The sequence below is a fragment of the Panthera pardus genome, unplaced genomic scaffold (genome assembly GCF_024362965.1).
Source record: "Panthera pardus isolate Hobbes unplaced genomic scaffold, ASM2436296v1 HiC_scaffold_17, whole genome shotgun sequence".
Taxonomy (NCBI): Eukaryota; Metazoa; Chordata; class Mammalia; order Carnivora; family Felidae; genus Panthera; species Panthera pardus.
In genome coordinates this window covers 100,689,560-100,713,515 of record NW_026526732.1, presented here as the reverse complement: position 1 = coordinate 100,713,515, position 23,956 = coordinate 100,689,560, and the positions used below count along the sequence as shown (strand labels likewise).

General features: G+C 38.8%; 1 protein-coding gene across 2 annotated transcripts in view; it reads left to right on the top strand.

Annotated features, from left to right (window-relative positions):
- Window positions 1-2,253: 2,253 nt before the first annotated feature.
- FBXO9 (F-box protein 9) overlaps window positions 2,254-23,956 on the top strand; it is a 46,645-nt gene continuing 24,942 nt past the window's right edge. The window contains exons 1-4 of one of the 2 annotated variants that reach the window (XM_053904798.1): window positions 2,254-2,495; window positions 4,122-4,306; window positions 6,305-6,388; window positions 21,367-21,522. In XM_053904798.1, the coding sequence (XP_053760773.1) occupies window positions 4,304-4,306; window positions 6,305-6,388; window positions 21,367-21,522 (243 nt within the window). In that variant the 5' untranslated portion in view covers window positions 2,254-2,495; window positions 4,122-4,303. The remainder of the gene's footprint in view (window positions 2,496-4,121; window positions 4,307-6,304; window positions 6,389-21,366; window positions 21,523-23,956) is intronic. The other variant, XM_019457421.2, reaches the window with a different exon arrangement.

The window sequence follows — 23,956 nt, the reverse complement described above, 5'->3', positions numbered from 1 at the left end:
GATCTTTCTCTGAGTTTTAAATTCTCCAGCTCATCTTCATATCAATTTTCTCTTTTTATGTTTGAATTCTAAGAACTCAAGGCATTTTTTTTTTCCTAATAGAATCTATAACAAAGGTCTGAATCCCTCTCTCTTCTTCCTCCTATTGAAGAAAAACCCACAAGATACAAGACTTCCTATCCCAACTGGGAAAGGAAGATACAAGAAAGAGGGTCTGAATCCCTCTCTCTTCTTCCTCCTATTGAAGAAAAACCCACAAGATACAAGACTTCCTATCCCAACTGGCCACTTGGAAAACGTGTAACATTTATCTATCTTTGTGTTTACCTATATAATACCCAAACCATATGGCAAATGAAAATTGAAAGTCATTATCAATGAAAAGATAGGGGGCTAAGAAGGGTAGCCTAACAAATTGTATGCTGCTCCCATGAAAAGTGATTTTTAAAATACCTAAAATTACCCGTTTTAGTCAAGTTCAGTTGTCCAAGCAAGTCTACCCAGCAAAAAAGAGAGACAGTCTTGATCTACCTTTAACAAGGGTCCACTGAGCTAGTAAATGGTTTGGGTCAGGAAAATTATAACCCTGTAAGTATAAGATAATACAAATCTGAGGTCTAATGGATACAGTGGATACTGATATAAAATAGAAAATTTAGTAACTGAAACAACAGCATTTTAATAAAATAGCTGCTTAATTTATCGTTACAAATGGTATATTTTATTAAGCTTTATTTATTAGCTAGAATAGAAATCTGAATTAATTGACCAAGAGATCTTAAATTAGCATTCATCATGTTTGATGAAATAGACTAGTTCTGAAAATATTTCAATGCCTCATTTTTCATTTGTGAAACTAATCTTTTGCATTCATGAGTCACATATATCACTTTCTCTGATTACAAATCCTTACATCTGCTCTCCCCCCTTCCTATTTAAACTGCAAAATCAATTTAAAGAAGTCATTGAGAAGAAAGTCATCTTTAAAAGATTTAAGTTTCCTTTAAAAATTAAAAACTATTAAAATTTTTGGCCTTCGTTAAACATGAAGGTACTTTTTCTAGGTAGCTGATTTAGGGTGGAAATAAAAACTTACACATCCAAAGGATGATAGATCCTAATATTAAAAGATAGCCGTTGGTCTTCCTTATTGTAGCTCACCATTCTGCCACCCCCTCCCTTTTTTTGCCCCTATTTTTCTGCCAAAGATGTACTGCATGTCTAAGATCTCCAGAATAAAATAATGGATAAGAGATTTAAACTGTGGGTTCGTTGAACTAGCTTCTTGGAAACCTGATAACTGTTAGTTATCTAACTAGTAGAAACTAGACATTTGCCAAATGAAGGTAAGGGGCTGTAAGAGTGTAGGTTTTTACAAAGCATGCAAACTTCCGTATTTAAAACAATGTAAAGTGCGGCAAAATAATAAATCGCCCGATAAAGGAGTGTCTTGTGAGGAAACAAAGTCAGGTGTTTGGGCTTTAAGAGGTGGGGCTCGTATTGCGGATAAGTTCCGGCGCTCTACGCGGAACAGCGGACTACAAACCCCAGAGTACATTGCGGGCTCCGTCTCCTCTGGACTCGGGTTTCAGGGCCTTAGGAGTCTCAACGTCTTTCTCCCCTCTTGCATGATGGGATGCAAACGGAGACACTTGTAGTAAGGCAAATCTTGCCGTGGCATTCTTTCGCCCTGCTTCTATACTAAGCTTATCTTTTCCTGAACTTCCAAGTACGTACTTGCAAAAAGTTTAGCCATTATAACAGCCTGTGACTGCAGTGGGGTTTCTCCGTTTCCCTGAAATCCTGGCGTAGGACTCGAACCAGAGTCCCCGAAAAGCGTGTAGCGACTTTCCTGAGCACGAAGTTCGATGTTCCTGAAGGAATGTTTACCTTAGGGTCTCAACCCTAGATTTGAGTTATAAACATTTTTGATATAATGCTTGTTCAAGTTTGCATAAGTGGTCACTGAGACGAATACATAGGTTGAATTCGAAGTCGGCAAATTGGTGATCTGCCAAGGCGACCTCGCGCACACCTCCTACCCCTCCACTAGGGAGCGCGCTCGAGGCCAGGGAGCCGTGAGGCGCACGCAAGCGGCAGCGGCACTGCGCATGCTCGGTGCGTCCGCACAGGTTTCCGCAGTAGAGGGGGCAGCTCCTCCGCGGCGTCCGGGGTTTTCAGCAGCGTCGACGCTCTGGTGCTCGCTTGGTCCTCGGCCTCCGCTGGCAGCGGGCGTCCCTCCGCTCCGCGAGTTCCCGGCCGTCGCTCTAGCGCGCCCGGATCTGGCCCCCTGCCCTGCGAAGATGGCTGCCGTACGCCGGGCCCGCAGTTACTGCCGCTGCCTGGTGCGCTTCTCCGACCGAGAACTCTGCTAAGCCCTGTTGAAGCAGACGGACAGGAGTAGACACCCGGACACCCAGCACACCTCCTCGGGGGAGCGGTGCAGAGGGGGTGCGGAGAGCCCCTCGACGGCGGCCGGCCGCCTCGCCAGCATGGTAACCCGGGAGGGGGCTCGCAGGGACACTGCGAGGTGGGAGTGCGGTGTGAAGGAGGGGCTAGGCCTGGGAGGAGCCCCGAGAGAGCGGGAAGTGGAGACTGGGAGGAGTAGGAGCTGCTCGGCCGCCACCCATTGTGGGGCCTTTGGCCTGAGAGGGAGTGGAGCGGGTACCATCCCCGACCGCTCCCTTGCGTTCCCTCCTGCTTGAACCCCCGCAGCCGGGATCCGGTGTGAGAAAGAGCGGGTTTGCAGGACAACAGAAAAGAATGACTCTTTTTGGTTTGCTCAGGATGTGCCCCTCGAGGGATTTTATCAAAAGCAGTGAGGGTAGGTTCAGGTGAGCCGTTGCAGCATCTGAAATTGGCTGAGGGAACCTTGGGAAACGGAGACAACTTGTTGATTGTTACCCCTCCGGCAAGCAGTACCCACGGAGAAGCCGTTCAGGTCCTTTAAGGAGTCCTGGGTTTAGGACGCACCTGCCCCGTGACGCATCAAGTGCCATGGGTAGGATGTTGGCAGGCGGTCCTGGCGGTGTGGGTTCAGAGAGATTATGTCTCTCTTCGTAGCGGTGAGGGCCTGAGCAGCGTCAGTGCGGTCCAAATGGAGAGACTGGCTTAAGCTCCAGAAATTGACAACGCAAATTCCATGGGACTGTTGCATGCTGGAATGTGTAGTCTCTATCCTGAACTGCCTTTCTTTGGCTTTGAGTACATTTTCCATCTGAGAGACTAACCAGGATTGAATGAATCAGGTGTGAAATGATACTAAACCAATGAGCTGACACTCAGATGTTTTATTAAATAAATGGATGGGTGAACTTATTTTGTTAAATTAACCAGAATGATAGAAAAAGCAGTAATTGATTACGCCCTTAAGCTTTCAGAATAGTTCTCTGACCGACCAGGATTAAGCACTTAACTTTTTTTTTTTTTTAAATGTTTATTTATTTTTGAGAGAGAGACAGTGTGAGCAGGGGAGGGATAGAGAGAGAGGGAGACACAGAATCTGAAGCAGGCTCCAGGCTCTGAGCTGTCAGCACAGAGCCCGACGCGGGGCTCAAACTCACGGACCGTGAGATCACGCCCTGAGCGGAAGTCGGACACCCAACCAACTGAGCCCCCAGGCGCCCCAAGCACTTAACTTTTTATATTTCATTAATCCCATCTGCAAAACAGGAGTAAAATGATGAAGACATAAGCAACTCAAGTCAAAGGTGATGTTTAGCTCGATTCAATTATGAAAAATAAAATGAAAATCTCTGGGTGACAGCTGGGGACCTACTTATTTCAAGTAGTATTTGAGTTGACAAAATGTAGTAAAACCCCAAATTTGATAGTCATCATACTGTCAATATCAAAGTAATAAAGGACTGGAATTCAAGAACAAAGCAGGAACTCAGGGGAGAAGATGCTTTCTGTATTAAAGATTTCCTGTTTCTTTTCCTCATTCTTTAGACATGCTCTGTATGTCCACATGACATTTTTTGTTAATTCAAACAATTTTTTTTGAGCTCCTATTGGTGCTAGACCCCAACGAATACTAGATCTCCAATATAACCAGACCTGTAAGGTGATTTATGGTAAAAATTTTTATTTATTTATTTTTAATGTTTATTCATTTTTAGAGAGACCGAGCACTAGTGAGAGAAGGGCAGAGCAAGAGAGGGACACAGAATCTGAAGCAGGCTCCAGGCTCTGAGGTGTCAGCACAGAGCCTGATGTGGGGCTCGAACTCATGGACTGTGAGATCATGACCTGAGCCAAAGTCGGACGGCCAACCAACTGAGCCACCCAGGTGCCCCGATTTATGGTAAACTGTTAATCATAAAATGTCACATATGAAAAAGTACCTCAGAGGTTATCAAATCCAACAACCCTCTCTTCACAGATGTGAAAGGTGAAGCCTGGACAGGCTTTTTCTACAACTTAAGCAATGTGTTTGGCCCTCTAAGGTTACTAATACGACTGATCCTGTTCCCAATGCACTGACTCTAGCAAAGAGACAAAAATAATCTCAATACAGCTGTTAAATGCTATGATACAAGCACGAATGTTGTAGGGAAACAAAGGCAGTTCAAATGATTAGACTTACTGGGATGATCCCTGAACTGAACCTTGAAGGAAGAGAAGTTACCAAGTGAGGAAGAAGTTATTCCATATGGAGAGAGCAAGCAGCATGTGCAAGAGCATGGAGCTGGAGAGAGCAGGGGAAGCTCTGGAATGAAGTCACTTTAGTAAGACTGCTAGGCCAGAGTTAGAAGGCTGAGTTACTAAGAGGATGTCAGAGGGAGCTCAGGTCCCCTCCCATTAGCTGCACTTAGTGTTTACAGTGACAAAGCAGCCTCTTATTTAAGGATAGAAAGATGCTCCTCAATGGGGTCTATAAATTCAAAGTCCTGGGGTACCTGGGTAGCTCAATCAGTTAAGTGTCTGACTCTTGGTTCTCCTCAGGTCATGATCTCACAGTTTCTTCAGTTTAAGCCCTGCATTTGGCTCTGTATTGGCAGCACAGAGCCTGCCTGGGATCCTTGCTGTCTCCTTCTCTGTCCCTTCCCACTTGCACGGTCTCTCTCAAAATAAGTAAATTTAAAAAATAAATAAAAATATTTTTTTAAATTAAAAAAAAAATTCAAAGTCCTTCATTATGGGTTTTCCTATTAGTACAAAAGCTCCCAGCTTAAAGAGACCAAAAAATATATTTGATAATACATTAATGCTTCCATTTTCCATTTTTCTGGAAATTAATTCAGAATCTTGGCCTCTTTCATTGATATCTTCGTTAATTTATCCTTTGCGGTGTGCCCAGCACTTTCCAATATACTAACTAGTTCAAGTCTTAAAGTCACCTCTGCTTTGAGTCTGGTTGCCAGAGATAAGATATGAAATGAGGCTTATTTATGTTGTGCTGTAAAGTAGTACAAGTCTGTCAGGTTGCCAAGTTCAAAAATTTGTGTTAATGTGTTTTGTCCTAGAAACAAATTACAGTGAAAATTTACAATTATAAAGCTTGCATCTTGGAAACAAGTGAAATTAAGTAGGTTTTATTCTAATTTCTAATCCTCTGGTCATTTCCCCTATTACCACATTGTGGGACTGAACACATGAAGTGTTGAGCAAGTCCCATTTGCTACTGAGCCTGTTAGCTAACAGACTGAACTGAAGAAGCATTTCATTTTCACTGGAAAGTAGGATTCAGTTTAACTTAGCAAACACATATTGAGAATAAAAGGATAAAATGCAAGGAAACTGACCTGAGACCCTTGTTAAGCCCCAAACCATTGCACAGTAATTCCAGCCCATTTTTTTTCCACTTAAATCAATCCAGTATATATAAATCTGGGTTTATAAGACAGAACAGGCTTCTTTACAGAAACATTCACTATTACATGTCTTTAATTAATGACCTTTCCCAGGACATTTAAAATAAGAGAAAAGTCGCATTCACATATTAGTAACATGCCAGTGGTGTAAAAGGAAGGGCATCTACCTATGGACTAAAAGTGCTGGATGAAAAGAAAACTATTTGCTGAACTCTATGCTACAACTAAATGTTATTTTCTGAAGCAGAGCTGTTTTAAATCATCTACCATAACATTTTAACTGGAGTCCAGTAAAGTTGTTTATTCTGCACTGTTAAAAAAAAAAAAGTATGGAATTTTATTCTACTGGAATCATTAAACTTAACTGTGAAGGAGATGAGAGAGAAGCAACTAAATATTTCACTGGGCAAGTAGCTCAAGGAGATGTGGATTACAAAGGGAAACTGATGTTTGCATATTCCTGATGATTATTTTGTTTTCCCCTTCAGGCAGAAGCTGAGGAAGATTGTCATTCTGATACTGTCAGAGCAGGAGATGATGAAAATGAAAGCCCTGCTGAAACAGATCTGCAGGCATGTTTCTTCAAGTGTATATTTAATTCTTATTCCATTACTTTCCATACATGAGCAAAAATTGGTCATGCTTACAAAGATATATCGGTTTTTATTTGCATTGAATTTAACTGTACCTTCGTACTGGTTTACAGAATAAGCAAATTAAAGCTATCTTACAGATTTTTTTTTTAAATCATTTATCACCATATGTTGTTGCAGTATTATTGGCTGTATTTCCTATACTGTACTTTTCATCTCTGTGTCTTACTTATTTTTTAACTGGAAGTTTGTACTTCTGTTTTTTCTTTTTTTAAGATTTTATTTTTACGTAATCTCCATACCCAGTGTGGGGCATGAATTTACGACCCCCAGATCAGGAGTCTCATGCTCTACCAACAAAGCCAGCCAGGCAACCCTGGAAGTTTGTACTAAATCCCCATTTCACCCATTGTCCCATGTCTCCTTTGCCAACCACCAGTTTCTTTTCTGTATTTATGAATCTGTTTCTGTGCTTTGTTTGCTTGTCTTTTCATTTGTTTTGTTTTTAGATTCTACATATAAGTGAAATCATATAGTATTTATCTTTCTGTGATTTCTTTTAGCATTATACTCCCTAGGTCCATTTCATGTTGTCAGAAATAGCAAGATCGCTGGGCACCTGGGTGGCTCAGTCGGTTAAGCGTCCGACTTCGGCTCAGGTCATGATCTCACGGTCCGTGAGTTTGAGCCCCGCGTCGGGCTCTGTGCTGACAGCTCAGAGCCTGGAGCCTGCTTCGGATTCTGTGTCTCCCTCTCTCTGTGGCCCTCCCCCGTTCATGCTCTGTCTCTGTCTCAAAAATAAATAAACATTAAAAAAAAAAATTTTTTTTTAAAAGAAATAGCAAGATCGCATTCTTTTTTTATGATTAATATTCCATTGTGTATGTATGTATACACACACACATAGACACACACATACCCCATATCTTCTTTATCCATTTGTCTATCACTAGATACTTTAGATTACTTCCCTTTCTTGGCTATTGCAAATAATGCTGGAATAAACATAGAGGTACATATATCTTATCTATTTTTTTTTTAACTTTTCTTTTTAAGTACATATGTCTTTTCAAATTAGTGTTTTTGTTTTCTTTGGATAAATAACCAGTAGTGGAATTACTGGACTGTTACACTATTTCAATTTTTAATTTTTTGAGAAACTTCCATGCTGTTTGCCACAGTGGTTGGTACAATTTACATTCCCACCACAAAGGTGCCCTTTTCTCCTCATCTTAGCCAGTGCTTGTTATTCCTTATCTTTTTTTGATTCTAGCCATTTTGACAAGGGTAGGGCAGTATCTCACTGTGATTTTGATTTGCATTTCCCTGATGATTAGTGAGGTTGAACATCTTTCCATGAGTCTCTTGGCTATTGTCTTTTTTAGAAAAATGTCTATTCAGGTCCTCTGACCATTATAAATAGGATTATTTATTATTGAGTTGTATAAATTCTTTATATATTTTGGATTATCATCTGCAAATGTCTTTTCCCATTCAGTAGATTCCTTTTTTGTTTTGTTGATGATTTCCTTTGCTGCGCAAAGCTTTTTATTTTGATGTAGTCCCAATAGTTTATTTTTGCTTTTGTTTCCCTTGCCTGAGGAGACATATGCATATATATGTTGCTGAGACCAGTGTCCAAGAGATTACTCCCTATGTTTTCTTCTAGGACTATTACGGTTTCAGGACCTACATTTAGGTCTTTAATTCATGTTGATTTTATTTTAGTGTATGGTGTAAGAAGGTGGTCCACTTTCATTCTTTTGCATGTAGCTGTCCAGTTTTCCTGGCACCATTTATTACAGAGACTGTCTTTCCCCCATTGTGTATTCTTGCCTCCTTTCTTGTAGATTAATTAACCATATAAGTGTGGGTTTATTTCTGTGCTCTTTGTTCTTTTGATCTTTATGTGTATTTTTGTTCCAGTACCATACTGTTTTGATTACTGTAGCTTTGTAGTATATCTTGAAATTCGGAGTTGTGATAACTTCCAGCTTTGTTCTTTCTCAAGATTGCTTTGGCTCCTTAGGGTCTTTGTGGTTCCATACAAATCTTGAGATTATTTGTACTAGTTCTGTGAAAACTACTGTTAGTATTTTGATAGGGATTGCATTGAATCTGTAGATTTGATTTGGGTAGTATGGACACTTTAACAATATTAATTCTTTATGCAAGCATGGGATATCTTTCCAGTTATGTGTGTTGTTTTCCATTTTTTTCATCAATGTCTTACAGTTTTTAAAGTATAGCTCTTTCTGGGGTGCCTGGGTGGCTCAGTCGGTTAAGCGTCCGACTTCGGCTCAGGTCATGATCTCATAGTCCGTGAGTTCGAGCCCTGCGTCGGGCTCTGTGCTGACCGCTCAGAGCCTGGAGCCTGTTTCAGATTCTGTGTCTCCCTCTCTCTCTGCCCCTCCCCCGTTCATGCTCTGTCTCTCTCTGTCTCAAAAATAAACATTAAAAAAAAATTTAAAGTATAGCTCTTTCACCTCCTTGATTAAATTTATTCCTAGTATTCTGTCAATTAATGATAATAATCCCATTTAGGATTATTTTCTTAATTTCTCTTTCTACTACTTTGTTCTCAGTGTACAGAAATGTGACAGATTTCTGTATATTCGTTTTGTGTCCGGCAGCTTTACTGAATTCATTTTTCAAAAAAAATTTTTTGTGGAGTCTTAGGATTTTTCTATATGTATCTGGAAATAGTGACAGTTTTTTACTTCCTTACCAGTCTGGATGCCTTTTATTTCTTGTCTGATTGCTGCCACTAGCACTTCCAGTATTATGTTGAGTAAAAGTGGTGAGTGGGTGTCCTTGTCCTGTTCCTGATTTTCCTTTAAAGGAAAATCTTTCAGTTTTTCACCGTTGAGTATGATATTAGCTGTGGGTTTGTCATATATGACCTTTTTTATGTTGAGATATCTTCCTTCTAAACCCACTTGAGTTTTTATCATGAATGGATATTGAATTTAGTCAAATGTTTTTTCTGCATCTGTTGAGATGATCATATGGTTTTTATACCTGTTAGGGTAAAGTTTCACATTGATTGATTGGCATATATTGAACCACGCTTGCATTCCTGGAATAAATTCCACTTGATTGTGGTGAATGATCCTTTCAATGTATTACTGAATTCAGTTTGTTAATATTTTGTTGAGGATTTGTACATCTATGGTCATCAGAGATGGTGTCTTTGTCTGGTTTTGGTATCAGGGTAATGCTGGCCTTGTAGAATAAATTTGGAAGTTTTCCTTCCTCTTTGTTTTTTGAAATGGTTTGAGAAGACTAAATATTAACTCTTCTTTAAATGTTTGCTAGAACTCACCTGTGAAGTCATCTAGTCCTGGACTTTTGTTCATTGGAGTGTTTTGATTACCAGTTCAATTTTGTTAAGGTATTTGATCTGTTCAAATTTTCTATTCTTGATTCAGTTTTGGAGGATTATATGTTTCTAGGAATTTAGCCATTTCTTCTATGTTGTCCATTTGTTGGCATATGCCTTTTCAAATATTGTCTTGGAATTCTTTGTATTTCTGTGGTGTCAGTTGTAATATCTTCTCCTTTTGTGCATTTACTTACTTGACGACTCTTTGTGTCTTTTTGGGTTTGGCTAAATGTTTATCCCTCTCTTGCTCGCTTTTTTTTTTTTTCCCAAAGGACCAGCTCTTGGTTTCATTGATCATTTCTATTGTTTTTTAAGTCTCTATTTCATTTATGTCTGCTCTGATCTTTATTATATCCTCCTTTGTACTGGCTTTGGGCTTTGTTCTCCTAGTTCCTTTACATGTAAGGTTAGATTGTTTGAGATTTTTCTTGTTTCTTGAAGTAAGCCTGTATCACTGTGAATTTTCCTCTTAGAACTACTTTCACTGCATCCCAAAGAATTTGGACCATTGTGTTTTCCATTTGCATTTGTCTCCATGTATTTTTTTTATTTCCTCTTTGATTTCTTTGTTGATCTATTGGTTGTCTAGTAAGGTGTTATTTAGCCGTTTTGTGTGTTTGTAGTTTGCCCAGTGTTTTTCTTTTAATGGATTTCTAGTTTCATAGTGTTGTGATCAGAGAAGATGCTTGATATGATCTCAAACTTTTTAGTTTTTTAATTCTAACATACAGTAATAGTTTTCCGGTGTACAATATAGTGATTCAATTCTATACATTACCCGATGCTCATTACAGCAGGTGCACTCCTTAATCCCCATCACCTGTTTCACCCATCCTCTCACTCGCCTCCTCTCTGGTAACCATCTCAAACTTTTAAAATTGGGACTTGTTTTGTGGCCTAACATGTCCTCTGTCCTGGAGAATGTTTCATTTACACTTGAAAAACGTGTATTCTGTTGATTTTGGTTGGAACATTCTGTGTATATTTGTTACATCCATCTGGTCTAGTGTGTTGATAGATTTTTGTTGGTTTTCTTACTGATTTTCTGTCTGGATGATTTGTCCATTGGTATAAATGAATTTTTCATGTCTCCTACTATTGTGTTACCATCCATTTTTTTTCTTTGTTAATGTTTGCTTTATGTATTTAAGTTCTCCTGTATTGGGTGCATAGGTATTTATAATTGTTACGTCCTCCTTTTAGAGTGATTCTTTTATCCCTTTTACACTATTATGTAGTGTCTTTGTCTCTTGCTGCGATCTTTATTTCAAAGTCTATTTTGTCTGATACAAGCATTGCTTTTTTTTCTGCTTCTGTTTACATGGTATATATTTTTCTGTCTTCACTTTCAGTCTGTATGTGTTGTTAGATTTGAAGCAAGTCTTTTTTTTTTTTCTGACTAAAACTACATTTGATTGGTTTATCTCTAAATATTTCTGTCACACAAATTACAAAAAAAATTTACTGTGCATTAAATACTGTATGCAAAAGTTAAAACCTGATAATGCTCTCGGACCTTGGCTGCTATGTTTTGTCACCAGTTTCATAGCTGAATAAATTTTTTTTTTATGGTTTAGTCCCATAAAAAGTCTCAGTTTAGTCCCATTACATAAAGTAAACTTTGGAAAATACAAATAGGTTTTGTTTTTGTTTTTGTTTTTTTTTTTCAGTTTTTATTTTAATTCCAGTAAGGTAACATACAGTGTTATATTAGTTTCGGGTGTACCATTCCATACATCACCCTTTGCTCACCATATGACAAGTGTACTCAAGACCTCTGCCCCACCCACCTCCCTTCTGGTAACCATCAGTTCTCTATAGTTAACAGTTAACCATCACTTTATTTTGTATATTCAGAGTTCTCTATGGGTTTGTCTCCCTCTCTTTTTTTCCCCCCTTGCTCATTTGTTTCTTAAATTCCACTTATGAGTGAAGTTATATGGCATTTGTCTTTCTCTGACTGACTTATTTTGCTTGGCATTATACTCTCCAGCTCTACCCATGTCATTGCAAATGGCAAGATTTCATTCTTTTTATGACTGAATAACATTCCATTGTATATATATGGCACTTCTTCCTTATCCATTCATCTATCTATAGACACTTGGGCTACTTCCATATCTTTGCTGTTGTAAATGATGCTTCTATAAACATAGGGGTGCATGTGTCCCTTTGAATTAGTACTTTTGTATTCTTTGGTTAAATAACCAGTAGTGCAATTACTGGATCATAGGGTAGTTATATTTTTAATTTTTTGAGGAACCTGCATACTGTGTTCCATATTGGCTATACCAATTTGTATTCCCACCAGAAATGCAGGAGGATTCCTTTTTCTCCACATCCTTGCCAACACCTTGTGTTGTTGATTTGAGCCATTCTGACAGGTATGAGGTGATATCTCATCGTGGTTTTGATTTGCATTTCCCTGATGATGAGTGATGTTGAGCATCTTTTCATGTGTTTGTTGGCCATTTGTGTGTCTTTCGAAAAATGTCTGTTCATGTCTTCTGCGCATTTTTAGTTAGATTAGTTTTTAGATGTTGAATTGTATCAGTTCTTTATAGATTTTGGATACTTGCCCTTAATCAAACATGTCATTTGCAGATATCTTCTCTATTCAGTAGGTTGCCTTTTAGTTTGATTGTTTCCTTTGCTGTGCAGGTTTTTATTTTGACAGAGTCTTCCAATAGTTTATTTTTGCTTTTGTTTCCCTTGCCTCAGGAGACCTATCTGGAAAAGTTGCTATGGCCAGTGTCAGAGAAATTACTGTCTGTGCTCTTTTCTAGGGTTTTTATGGTTTTGGTCTCACATTAGGTCTTTATTCTGAATTTATTTTTGTGTATGATGTAAGAAAGTGGTCCATTTTCATTCTTTTGCATGTTGCTGTCCAGTTTTCCCAAAACCATTTATTGAAGAGTCTTTTTCCCATTGGCCATTCTTTCCTGCTTTGTCAAAGATCAGTTGACCATATACATATAGCTGTGCGTTTTAAATATATGGCCTTTATTATGTTGATGTATGTTCCCTCTATACCTATTTTGTTGGGGTTTTTATCATGAATGGGTGTGGTACTTTGTCAAATGCTTTTTCTGCATCAATTGAAATGATTACATGGTTCTTATTGATATTATGTATTATGTTGATTGACTTGCAAGTATTAAACCACGCTTGCAACCCAGAATTAAATGCTACTTGATCATGGTGAATTATTTTTTTTAAATGTATTGTTGGATTCAGTTTGCTAGTATTTTGTTGAGGATTTTTGCATCTATGTTCATCAGGGATATTGGCCTGTACTTCTCTTTTTTAGTGGTGGTGTTATCAGGGTAATGCTGGCCTCATGGAATGAATTTGGAAGTTTTTCTTCCTCTTCTATTTTTTGGAACAGTTTGAGAAGGATGGATATTAACTCTTCTTTAAATGTTTGGTAGAATTTGCCTATGAAGCTATCTGCTCTGGGACTTTTGTTGAAAGGTTTTCATTACTGATTAAATTTCTTTCAGCTTTCCTTCAATTTGCAGTTGTATTTATTTGAGTCCTTTCTCTCTCTTTCTCTCTCTCTTTGATAAGTCTGGCTACAGGTTTATCAACTGTATGGATTTTGTTTTCAAAGAAGCAGCTCTTGGTTTCATTGATCTGTTCTATTTTTTTTTAGTTTCTATAACATTTATTTCTGCTTTAATCTTTATTATTTCCTTCCTTCTGGTTTTAGGTTTTGTTTGTTCTTTTTCTAGCTCCTTTATGTATAAGGTTGGGTTGTTTGTTTGAGATCTTGATGTGACCTGTATTGCTATAAACTTCCCTCTTAGAACTGTTTTTGCTGTTTTCCAAAGGTTTTGGACTGTTGTGTTTTAATTTTCATTTGTTTCCATATACTTTTTAATTTCTTCTTTTATTTCCAGGTTGATTCACTCATTGTTTGGTATTATGTTATTTAACCTCCCTGTATTTTGGTCTTTCCAGATTTTTTCTTGTGGTTGACTTCTAGTTTCGTAGTGTTATGGTCAGAAACAGTATGGCTTCACTCTTCTTGCATTTGTTGAGTCTTGTGGGCTAATATGTGATCTTTCCAGAAAATGTTCCTTGTGCACTTGAAAAGAATCTGTATTCTGCTGTTTTAGGATGGAATATTAGGGTATATCTGTTAAGTCTATCTGTTCCAGTGTGTCATTCAAAACCATCTTTTTGATTTTCTGTTTAAATCTGTCCATTGGTGTAAATGGAGTGTTAAAGTCCCCTCCTAGTATTCTATTATTGATTCGTTCCTTTATGTTTGTTATTATCTGTTTTATGTATTTGGGTGTTCTGCGTTGGGTGCATAGATATTTACAATTGTTATATCTTCTTTTTGGATTCTCCCTTTAATATTATGCACTGTCCGTCTTTTGCTGTTGTGATAGTCTTTGTTTTAATGTCTACTTTGTCCTACAGAAGTATTGCTACTCCAGCTTTCTTTTGACGTTTGTTAGCATGATAGATGTTTCTCCATCCCCTCGCTTTTAATCTGCAGGTGTCTTTAGGTGTCAAATGCATCTCTTGTAGGCAGCATATTGATGGGTCTAGTTTTTTTATCCATTCTGTCACCCTGTGCATTTTGATTGGAGTGTTTATTACATTCAAAGTAATTATTGATAAGTATTTATTGCCATTTTATATTTTCTTTGGTGGTTTCTGAAGATTTTTTTCAGATCCTTTTTTGTCTGTCTGATGGTTTGTTGGTTTTCTTAATGATACATTAGATTTCTTTCTCTTTATTCTTTATATATTTATTAGTGGTTTTTGATCTTTGATTACCATTAGGTTTGTTTATAACCTCTTCTGCATATAGCAGTCTATATTAAGTTGATGGCCATTTGATTTTGAACCCATTTCTCTGGAGCATGGGGTGCTGGGGTTTGGTATAAGCAAGTTAGGTAGTAGGTGTCCACTCTGTGCTCTCCCCTGTTTGTTACTCTGCCTCTTGCCCTTCTCCACAACCGGGGCTCCCTCCCCACTGCAGTGGCCACCATCTGTTTATCTTCCACACTGTGTCTGTAGCACTTCCTACTTTCTTCTGTGTGGCTTCTTCTTCATAGTTGTGGAGCTTGTTCTGCCAGTCTTCGGCTCAATTTCTGGAGTATTTAGGATGATTTGATAGTTATCTAGTTGTATTTGTGGGATGAGGTGATCCTAGAGTCCTCCCACTCTGCTGCCATCTTCCAGACTCTGAAGTGAGTCTCTTGTAAGTCAGTCTCTTGTAGGCAGCATATAGGTGGTGGGTCTTTTACCATTCACCACCCTGTATTTTCGGTAGAGCATTTAGTCCATTTACATTTAAAGTACTTGTTGTTAGGTATATTCTTATTGCCATTTTGTTAATTGTTTTGGGGTTTTTGTATTTTCTCTCTTTTTTCTTGTTTTCTTGCTCTCTTGTGATTGATGGCTTTCTTTAATGTTATGTTTGGATTCCTTACTCTTTATTTTTTGTGTGTCTATTATGGTTTTTTCATTTGTGGTTACCAGGGGGTTTGTATATCATATCCTATGTTTGTGCCAGTCTATATTAAATTGATAGTTATATAAATTCAAATACTTAAAAAATTATTATTTTTTTAATATTTATTTATTATTGAGAGACAGAGAGAGCATAAGCATGGGAGGGGTAGAGAGAGGGAGAGACACAGCATCTGAAGCAGGCTGCAGGCTGTGACTGTCAGCAAAGAGCCTGACGTTGGGCTCGAATTCACAAACCGCAAGATCATGACCTGAGCCAAAGTCAGATCCTTAACCGACTGAGCCACCCAGGCCCCCCAAGTTCAAACACTTTCTAAAAGCACTAAATCTTCATTCCCTGTCCCCTGCTTTTTGCATATGATGCCATATTTTACATCTTTTTAGTTTGTGTATCCCATGACTAATTTTTTTTATAGGTACGATTGATTTTATCACTTTTATTGTTTAACCTCCATTCTGGCTTCATAAGTGATTCATCTACTGCCTTAACTATGTTTGCTTTTACTGGTGCATTTTTTTTCTATCAGTATCTTCTAGTTATGGCCTTTCCTTTTCACTTAAAGGATTCTCTTTAACATTTGTTGTAAGGCTGGTTTAGTGGTGATGAATTTCTTTAACTCTTTTTTTGGTCTGGAAAACTCTTTATCTCTTCTATTCTGAGTAATAGCCTTGCTGAGTAGAGTATTCTTGGTTGTAGGTTTTTCCCTTTTAGCACTTTTTTTTTTAATTTTTAATTAATTAATTAATTAATTTTTTTATTTTTTTGAGAGAGAGCACAAGTGCAGGAGAGGCAAAGGATGAGTGAGAGAGAGAGAATCTCGAGAAGACTCTACACCCAGTGCAGAGCCTGATAAGAGGCTCAATCTCATGACCACAAGATCATGACTTGAGCCAAAATCAAGAGCTGGAGGCTTAATTGACTGAGCCACCCAGGCCCCCCTGCTTTCAGCACTTTGAATAGAGCATACCACTCCCTTCTAGCCTCTAGTAAAGTTTCTGCTGAAAAATCAGTTGATAACCTTATGGGGTTTCTCTTGTATGTAACTGTTTTGTTTTGATGTTTTTAAGATTCTCTCTTCATCATTACTTTTTGCCGTTTTTAATATGTGTCTTTGTGTGGACCTCCTTGGGTTCATCTTGTTGGGGCAATATGTGCTTTCTCGACTTGGATATCTGTTTCCCATTCCAGATTCGGGAACTTTTCAGCTATTATTCTTCAAGTAAGTTTTGTGTCTCTCTGTCTCCTTCTGGGACCCCTATAATGCAAATAATGTTACACTTGATGATGTTACAAAGGTCCCTTAACTATTCTCATTTTTTAATATTTCTTTTTTTCCGTTTGGCTTGGTTGCTTTTCATTACATCACTGACCCATTCTTCTGTGTCCTCTAATCTGCTATTCCCTCTAATGTATTTTGCATTTCAGTTACTGAGTTTTTCAGCTCTTTTTGGTTCTTTTTTTTTTTTTAATGTTTATTTATTTTTGAGAGAGCGCACGCAAGCAGTGGGGGCTACAGAGAGAGAGGAAGGCAGAGGATCCGAAGTAGGCTCTGCACTGACAGCAGAGAGCCCACTGCAGGGCTCAAACCCATGAACCATGAAATCATGTCCTGAGCTGAAGTCGGACGCTTAACCGACTGAGCCATCCAGGCACCCCTGATTCATTCTTTTTTATATTTTCTATCTCTTGGTTGAAGTTCTCACTGAGTTCATACACTTATAAGTCTGTTGAGTATCTTTATTTATTTATTTTCTAAGTATTTATATGAGAGAGAGACAGACAGATAGATGGTGCATGGGCAGGGGAGGGACAGAGAGAGAGACGGAATCCAAAGCAGGCTCTAGGCTCTGAGCTGTCAGCACAGAGCCCAACGCGAGGCTTAAACTCACAAGCTGTGAGATCATGACCTGAGTTGAAGTCGGACGCTTAGTTGAGGTGCCCCTGTTGAGTATCTTTATGACCATTACTTTGAACTCTTTATTAGGCATATTGCTTATCTTGGTTTCATTTAGCTCTTTTTTTTGGTGATTTTTGTCTTGTTCTTTCATTTGGGACATTTTTCTCTGTCTCCTCGTTTTGTCTCTGTTTCTCTGTGTTAGGTAGGTCAGCTACATGTCCTAGTCTTGAAGTAGTGGCCTTGGGAAGTCTGAGTGGCTCAGTTGGTTGAGCATCCAACTTTGCCTTAGGTCATGATCTCGCAATTCGCGGGCTTAAACCCCTGTGTCTGGCTCTGTGCTGACAGCTCAGAGCCTGCTTTGGATCCTCTGTCTCCCTCTCTCTGCCCGTCCCCTGCTTGTGTGTGTGTGTGTGTGTGTGTGTGTGCGCGCGCGTGCGCTCTCTCTCTTTCTCTCTCTCTGAAAAAAAAAACATTAAAGTAGTGGCCTTGTATAGAAGAGGTTCTGAGATGCTCTGTAGCTCAATCCCCTGGTCACCAGAACCAGGCAGTCCCATGAGTGTCCTCTGTGTGGGCTGTTTGTGCCCTCCTGTTGTGGCTGAGCTGTGATTGATATGGGCATACTGATAGGTTGGAGTGTTCCAGGTCCAGCTGGTTTCAGTAATCTGCTGTTTGCTATAGGTGCACTGGACGGGTTTTGCTCTTGGTGCTGTTAGATGCCCGACTGTAGCTGCTATAGACTTTACAGTTGGTGGAGTCAGTCCTCATGTTGGCTGTCTGCAATTAACTGCTACTGACAGCTGCAGGCACACCAAAGGGCACGGCTTCTCGCAGCACAGCCAGCTAAGATCCTGGCTGCAGGAATTGAAGTGTTATTTTTGTGGGGTATCTCCCTCCATTCCCACGAAAGGAGTCACTTTGGAGGGGTGCTGGTCCTGCCCAGGGCTGCCTGCTGGCTGTAGCTATTTTCAACGGGAGAAAAATGGGAGAAAAATGTAACTATTTTCGACGGGAGGTCTACAGGGAAATGCAGCTGCCGGGCACACAAGTGTTAGCAAGGGAGACGGATAGTGTTAGAATTTGCTTCTTGCATGTCTCTAGCTCTTCAGACTGGGGGAGGGAAGAAAAATGGCACCCATTAGCACTTTTGTTCCAGGAGAACTCTCCTGCAGGTACCTGCATCTTTGGCACATGTCCTGGCATTAATTAATAAATACTTTCATGCATACCCTAGGCACTTTCAAAGTGCTGCTTCTGTGCGATTTGCTGGTAGGGTTTTTAGTGTGCTGGCCCTTTAAGGGTGGAGACTCATCCAGTAGCTCTCTTAACTCTCCAGGAGTTAGGCCTCAGGATTTTTAAAGCCAGATGTTATGAGGACTCATCTTCCCAGGGCTGGGAGTGCTTGCTGTGGGGTGATCCCCTTGCTCCTCTGTGCTTGCGATATCCCTCCTGTTAGAGGTTAATTACCCTGGGGATTTGGTTTCCAACTGTGTCTCTGTTCTTCCTACCCTTTTCAATGTGTCCTTCTCTCTCCAACTAGCTGTGGAAGATCTGTTCTGCATCTTCAGGTCATTTTTAGAATTAATTGCAGTAGATATACTTGTTGTCTTGGTGTGTCCATTAGAGGAGGTGAGCTCAGGATCCTCCCACTTACCATCGTCCACAAACAGCAGAACCAGTTTATCCATCCCTTACTGCTACTTCTAGGTACTTTGGATGATACCCCCACTCCTCATGGGCTTCTTTCCTATAGGTACACTATCTTCATGAAACTCTTGTTGGTAATTTATGGACCCTGGAGTTTCACTTGGCCTCTCAGTTTATTAACAGAAACCCAAAAGAGGAAAACTTGTTCAAATGTTAACATTTGCAAGGATCTTAATGCAGTATTTTATAATATTCTGCATTGAACAAAATATATAATACATTAATTATTTCCTTCTGGAAAATTCTGAGTACTCATGTTGAAAATGACAATAATTGCTGTTACATAGTTTGATTTATGAGTTTAAAGTGTTCAAAATAAGGCATAACTCATGGTGCCTGGGTGGCTCAGTCAGTTAAGTGTCTGACTCTTGATCTCAGCTCAGGTCTTGATCTCAAGGTTGTGAGCTCCAGCCCTGCATTGGGCTTCATGCTGGGTGTGGAGCCTACTTAAAAATAGAAACAAAAAAACAGAACAAAATATAAGGCATAACTCAAAACCCATCACCTTATAAAGATTGATGGATTTGACCACCTAAAAGTTAAAACCTATATGTAGAAGAAACATATATTCAAGAGAAATGATCAGCTAGAAAAACTATTTACCACATATAGGCAGATGATTGATACCCACTCTCAGTATATGGAACATCCTTATAAATTAGTAAGAGGGACACAAGATAGATATGAATGGATAGCTAATGGAAAAATAATACAAATAGCTATTAAATATTTGAAGAGATTATTGGTCTCATAGTTTTTAAAATACAAATTGGATCTACACTGGTGTTTTCTTAAAACAATCAGATTGGTGAACAATGCCCATTGTTGTTCAGTCTTGGAGAACACTTAACCAGTGCACATGATGTATAAGCTGCTACAACTTTTTGGGGGGACAGACTAGCAAGATGGAACAAAATGAAAAACATACATTGCAGAAAATTAATCTTAAGAAAATAATGAGTAAACTGAGTACATACATATGTACAAAAATGTTTTTTTACAACAGTTTTATGAAAAAATTGAATAAAACCATAAATATCCATCGCTTGTGTTAAGTAATGGTGAATTCAAACAGTGAAATACACTGTAGTCATTGAAAAGGATGGGGTAAATCCTTGTGCACTGAAATAGAAAAATGTTCATTGTAATTAGATAAATATATCTTACTGAATTTAAAACTTTGTGATAACTTATATGAAATGTGTCATCTAATAGACATTCAGTGCTACTAAAGACTCTATAGGTTAGAGGTATATGTGTTTTGGGTTAGAAGTAGGAGGGTGGGAACTAAAACAGAATGGCAAGAAAAATTATTTTAAAAACATGTATTTTATATATGCCTCTTCAAAAAAAACTAGGAATAGTATACACAGTCCTGTTGATAATGGTCTTCTTTGGGACGAGGGACATTGCCAGTTGGGTTCCCAGAGAGCAGACTTGAAGGTGGAGATTATGATGAGGGAGGTTTACTGGGGAGTGCTTTTGGGATCAACACCTATGGAAGGGAGAGGGAGGGAAGAATTGGCCTTAGTCAATTCTGTAGTTCTCAGAATGGAGGAACCAGAGCCTTTCAGACTTAATAGCCATTGGTAGTCATTGGGTAGGGATTGCCTGGGAAGGGGTGTAATCTTGCTGAGGCAATACCTGAAAGGGCTGACAGCTAGCTGGGGGCTGTTTCTGTATTAGTCCCAGTATTAGTCCCAGCAGGTGGGCTCATCAGTGCCTTCATTCCTAAAGGGATCTGGGCAGCACAGCAGTCTACCACAAATGGGAACTTCACTTTTTTTCTGTATTTAAAAATTCCTATTACATATATAAGAGAAAATAGTTCCTTTTTTTTTTTTTTTCAACGTTTTTTATTTATTTTTGGGACAGAGAGAGACAGAGCATGAACGGGGGAGGGGCAGAGAGAGAGGGAGACACAGAGTCGGAAACAGGCTCCAGGCTCCGAGCCATCAGCCCAGAGCCTGACTTGGGGCTCGAACTCACGGACCGCGAGATCGTGACCTGGCTGAAGTCGGACGCTTAACCGACTGCACCACCCAGGCGCCCCAATAGTTCCTTTTTAAAAAAGAGAATGGCTATTGAAAGAAAGGTTTTAGGTTCAACTAGAGAATTTTTAACAGCACTTTTCATATCTAGTAGATGATGTATTCCAGGTAACAAATGTTTGAAAGCTTCTAAGTTCAGCCCCTAGGTGATGGCCTCTCTTTTCAGCTCAACAGAATTTGGTTTTCTGATACCATTAGATTTTTCCTATATAGACAAACTTAGGTGACTCTTCATAATTTTTTTAAAGATTTAAGCAGAACATTATCTTAGAAAATAACGTGTCGAATGGATATTAGTAACTTAAAAGACCATGTTTTCTAGTCTTCTATTATTTATATGGAAATTGATGTTGGACCTGTTGATAAATTGTTCAGAGCTAAGCTACTCTTCCTTAATGAATCCTAAAGTACTTTTTCCTTCCTTAGGCACAACTCCAGATGTTTCGAGCTCAGTGGATGTTTGAACTTGCTCCAGGTGTAGGCTCTAGCAATTTAGAAACTCGGCCTTGTAGAGCAGCAGCAAAAGGCTCTTTACTGAAAGCAGACACCAAAGGAAAGCAAGAACTGGCAAAGGAAGAAAAGTTAAGTATTATGGACATTGTGACAAAGTAACTTTTTTTCCAGTTGCACATGAGAATTTGCGTGGTCTTAAGCAAGTGATCATTATAGTTGTATTCTGGTGAAATAAGCACATAACTTATAATTATAACAAAACTTTTCCTCATGTGTGAAAGTATACCAGTATGTCCATCCTTCACTTCTGCTTCTAGGTACTTTGGATGATACCACCATTCATGGGCTTCTTTCTGGAGGTACACTATGTTCGTGGAACTGTCGTTGGCAATTTATAGATCCCTGAGATCCATTTGGTTTCTAAAAGATTGATGCCTCTGAATTTATTAGCAGAAGCACTAAAAGAGAAAAAACTTGTTCAAATGTTAATACCTTTGCAAAGGTCTTAATGCAGTATTTTGTTAAAATTTGTGTTGAACAGATGTATAATGATGCATTAATTATTTCCTTATTCTGGAAAATTTTGAAAGTGCTCACACTGAAAAAATTTTGAATGCTGCTACTTACGTGAACTAGGCACAGCACGCTTTCCATTTTTCCTATTCCATAGAGGCTATCATCTTTACATCAATTTTTCTTACAAGTGATTTGCCAGTAAATAATTGAAATTACCATGATAACTAAAAACTTCCATATTTGTTTTGTTTTTTTATTTTGAAACAGTTACAGAAACAGGTATAGGGAGGTCCCGTGTTGGCGACATCTTACATAGCTATAGTACAATATCAAAAACTAGGAAATAGACGTTGGTTCAATGCACAGAGCTTATTCAGACCTCTCAAATTTATAAGCACTTCTTTGTATGTATGTATGTATGTAAATAGTTCTATGCAGTTTTATTACATGTGTAGCTTCCTTTAACCACCACCATGATCAGGATAAAGAACTGTTGGCACCACAGGGCTCTCTCTGTCAACACCTTTATAGTTGTACCCTTCCCCCTTCCCCTGACCATTCATAACCCCTGGCAATCACTAATCTCCATTCCTATCATTTTGATACTCAAAAGATATTGTATAAATGGAATCATCTAGTGTATAACCTTCTGAGGTGGGCTTTTTTCACTCAGCATAATTCCCCTGAGATCTATCCATGTTTGTGTGTAATGGTAGTTTGTTCCCTTTTTTTGCTCAGTAGTATTGCACGGTATGGTATACCCCAATTTGGTTATTCATCGGCTGAAGGACATTTGGGTTGTTTCTAGTTTTTGGCTATTAATAGAGCAGCTATGAATATTCATGTACAGGTTTTTGCATGAATGTAAGTTTTCATTTTTCTGGCCTAACAGTGCAATTGCTGGGTTGTATGGTAAGTGCCTGTTTGATTAAAAGGAACTGCCCAGTTGTTTTCTAGGGTGTCTGTACCATTTTATGTTCCCTGCAGCAATGTATGAGTGGCCCACGGTCTCCACATCCTTGTCAGCCCTTGGTGTTGTCGTTACTTTTTAGTTTTAGCTATTCTGATAAGTATGTAGTGATACTTCATTGTGATCTTAATTTGTATTTCCCTGATGGCTAATGATGTTGAATACCTTTTCATGTGCTGTTTGCCATCTTTATATCCTCTCTGTACAATATGTTGTCTTTTCTAATTGTATTGCTTGTGTTTTGACTGTTAAGTTTTTGAGGGTTCTTTATGCATTCTAAATACAGTCCTTTGTTGAATACGTGGCTTTTAAATGCTTTCTCTCAGCTTGTAGCTTGTATTTGCATCCTCAGGGTATTTCACAGAGCAAAAGTTTTTAATTTTGATGAGATCCAGTTTATCATCCTTTCCTTTTATGGATTATGCTTTGGGAATTGAGTATAAGAACTGTCTGCCCAGCCATAAATCTCCAAGATTTTTTTTTCCCTAAAAGTTGAAAGTTTTATATTTTACATTTAAGTCTGTGATCCATTTTTGAGTTAATTCTTTTTTTTTTTTTTTTAATTAAAAAAAATTTTTTTTGAGACAGAGACAGAGCATGAGCAGGGGAGGGGCAGAGAGAGGGGGAGACACAGAATCTGAAGCCGGCTCCAGGCTCTGAGCTATCAGCACAGAGCCCGACGCGGAGCTTGAACTCACAGAGCGTGAGATCATGACCCGAGCTGAAGTCGGACGCTCAACTGACTGAGCCATCCAGGCGCCCCTTGAGTTAATTCTTATGTAAGATGTGAGGTTTAAGTCACAGTTCATTACTTTGCCTGTGGATGTCCAATTGTTCTGGCACTATTTGTTGGCAAGACTGCCCTTCTGCCATGCATACTCATTTTTTTTATTATTAAATAAAGTGGCTTTAATTAATTTATTATCTTTTAATTTGTTTTATTTTTTATTTTTTTAGATTTACATCCAGATTAGTTAGCATCTAGTGCAACAAAGATTTCAGGAGTAGATTCCTTAGTGCCCCTTACCCGTTTAGCCCATCCCCCCTCCCACAAGCCCTCCCATAACCCTGTTCCCC